A 1,861-nucleotide genomic window follows, 5' to 3' on the forward strand; every position below is an offset into this window, starting at 1 on the left:
GCGGGAGTGATTCAGCGCTCGGTTGTAGCCCGGTCACACGTGAATGATGTGCTCAGTGCCAGTTTTTATCAAACTTGTCTGAGTGTCGGCTTCGAAATACGGGAATGTCGGAGTTGAACAGCTCGCCAAGAAATTCATACAGACTATTCATTCTTGATGGGTATGAGAGAGTAGATCGCAAATTCCTACGGATGTTATAGCGCAGAAAGTGCTTTCGCTCAACAGGTGTGTTGATATTCCCCAGCAAAACAACATCTATGTTGTACGCTAAACTGTCTTTCCTGTGAGAAAAGTATGTCATCCTTTAACACACTGCCAACGTCACATTCAGTGGCAATCAAGCCCTTATTCTCTTACGTGTCCCCTCTGATCAGAATGTCCAGTGTGAAATGCCTGAGTGTGACTCTATCAAGTGACTTTTGCTAGCCTACTCATAACAAAGCTGTCCGCAATAGGGCTCGACGTCCAGCATTTTATACAATGAAGCTGAGAACAGTTTCTGCTGTCGATAAGGATGATGTTGATAGACCTGAGCACTTACAATATCGAAAAACATGAAATAATAAGGTGAATTGCACTTGTCGCTTGCTAATCGCTACTGAGAACTTCTCGATTTTAATTAGTTTGGCAGCAACCGGGGTCGGACTAGAAGACCACTGATGAAAAAGTCGGCTTTGTTAATATACCATGACGGTCCAAACAACTATTCTCATATAAACCTGAATAATGGTCGATAAGGCTTTCGAAGACGGTAGGGATTTATAAAAATATCCAAGAAAGCAGAGAAGTGATGGGTTGATTGTTTAGCTACTCCATCTGCCCAGAGCGAAGTAGGCAGAAATGATGGCCTCATACAGAAATCTCACCAATGGCGAAAGATATGTATACAATTCTGGAAAGTCTCGATCAGACTCGAATCCTGCACTGTTGGTATCCAATCAAGGCAGTATAATATATACATATCAAATGTACATGACTATTCAAACCTAACTCATCATTGATCGGACGCCGTGAAAACAACAGTTCCGAGTTGACGTTGCGGTTAACCGAAATATAGATGCAAGCCGTTGGATATTAGAAAAAAAACTACAAAACTTGTAAACATAAGACTTTGGAAATACATCAGATATGCGCCTGTAAACCATCCATCGATTGAATTCATTAGCGCAGCCAGCCCAGGCACTAAGATATCCGGACTCCGAGGCCCCGTCCAATGTTGATTTTACACATTGCAACACAATGCTGTAAAACCATCGTTGTTAAATGTCTCGCTTCGATATGACGTCAATTGAAACAGCACAGTTGGGTGGAGAGACGGTGTGCACTAAATTTAGTTGGGGCCACGGAGGGTAGCGCACTACGTGATTCCAATGTATAAATCACCTAGAATGACAGGCTTGCAAAAGGCCCTCAAGAAAGTAGGCAAATGAAGTAATCAATATGGCCATTGGAAAATGCAGCTTCTCCCCATCCCCACAAAGAGCACGCTAATGATAAACCGCCTGTGGATATTTGAGAGTTTTCCGACCAGAATAGAGTAAAGCAAATACACAGGTAAATATCAACCTACCATGAATGCTCTGCATTGAAGCCAACCTGTAAAAAAATAGTGACAGTAGGAAGTGGCACAAAAAAATCGAAGCGAAGCAATGGGCGCTAAATATATGGAATGAACCAGCTGATGGGGAGATGGGTCATTCAGTAGTAGCAGTGTTGGGACAGTTATAACATCACAAGTGCAAAGAATAAACAATGCGCTTCCGATGGAAAGTCTAAGCGAAATCATATTTAACGTCATAATTGCCATGTTTCATAGCATGGTCTCCTGATCGCACAGGCAGGCCGGTGTGTGGTTGCACTT

At 42.7% G+C, this 1,861-nt stretch overlaps 1 protein-coding gene across 1 annotated transcript in view; it reads right to left on the reverse strand.

Moving 5' to 3' along the window:
- T265_10603 (hypothetical protein) overlaps positions 1-1,861 on the reverse strand; it is a gene marked incomplete at both ends in the record, with an annotated part of 48,828 nt that overhangs the window by 17,212 nt on the left and 29,755 nt on the right. The window contains one exon of the mRNA XM_009177024.1: positions 1,571-1,596. Coding sequence (XP_009175288.1) covers positions 1,571-1,596 — 26 coding nt within the window. The remainder of the gene's footprint in view (positions 1-1,570; positions 1,597-1,861) is intronic.

Source organism: Opisthorchis viverrini (genome assembly GCF_000715545.1).
Source record: "Opisthorchis viverrini unplaced genomic scaffold opera_v5_387, whole genome shotgun sequence".
Lineage (NCBI taxonomy): Eukaryota > Metazoa > Platyhelminthes > Trematoda > Opisthorchiida > Opisthorchiidae > Opisthorchis > Opisthorchis viverrini.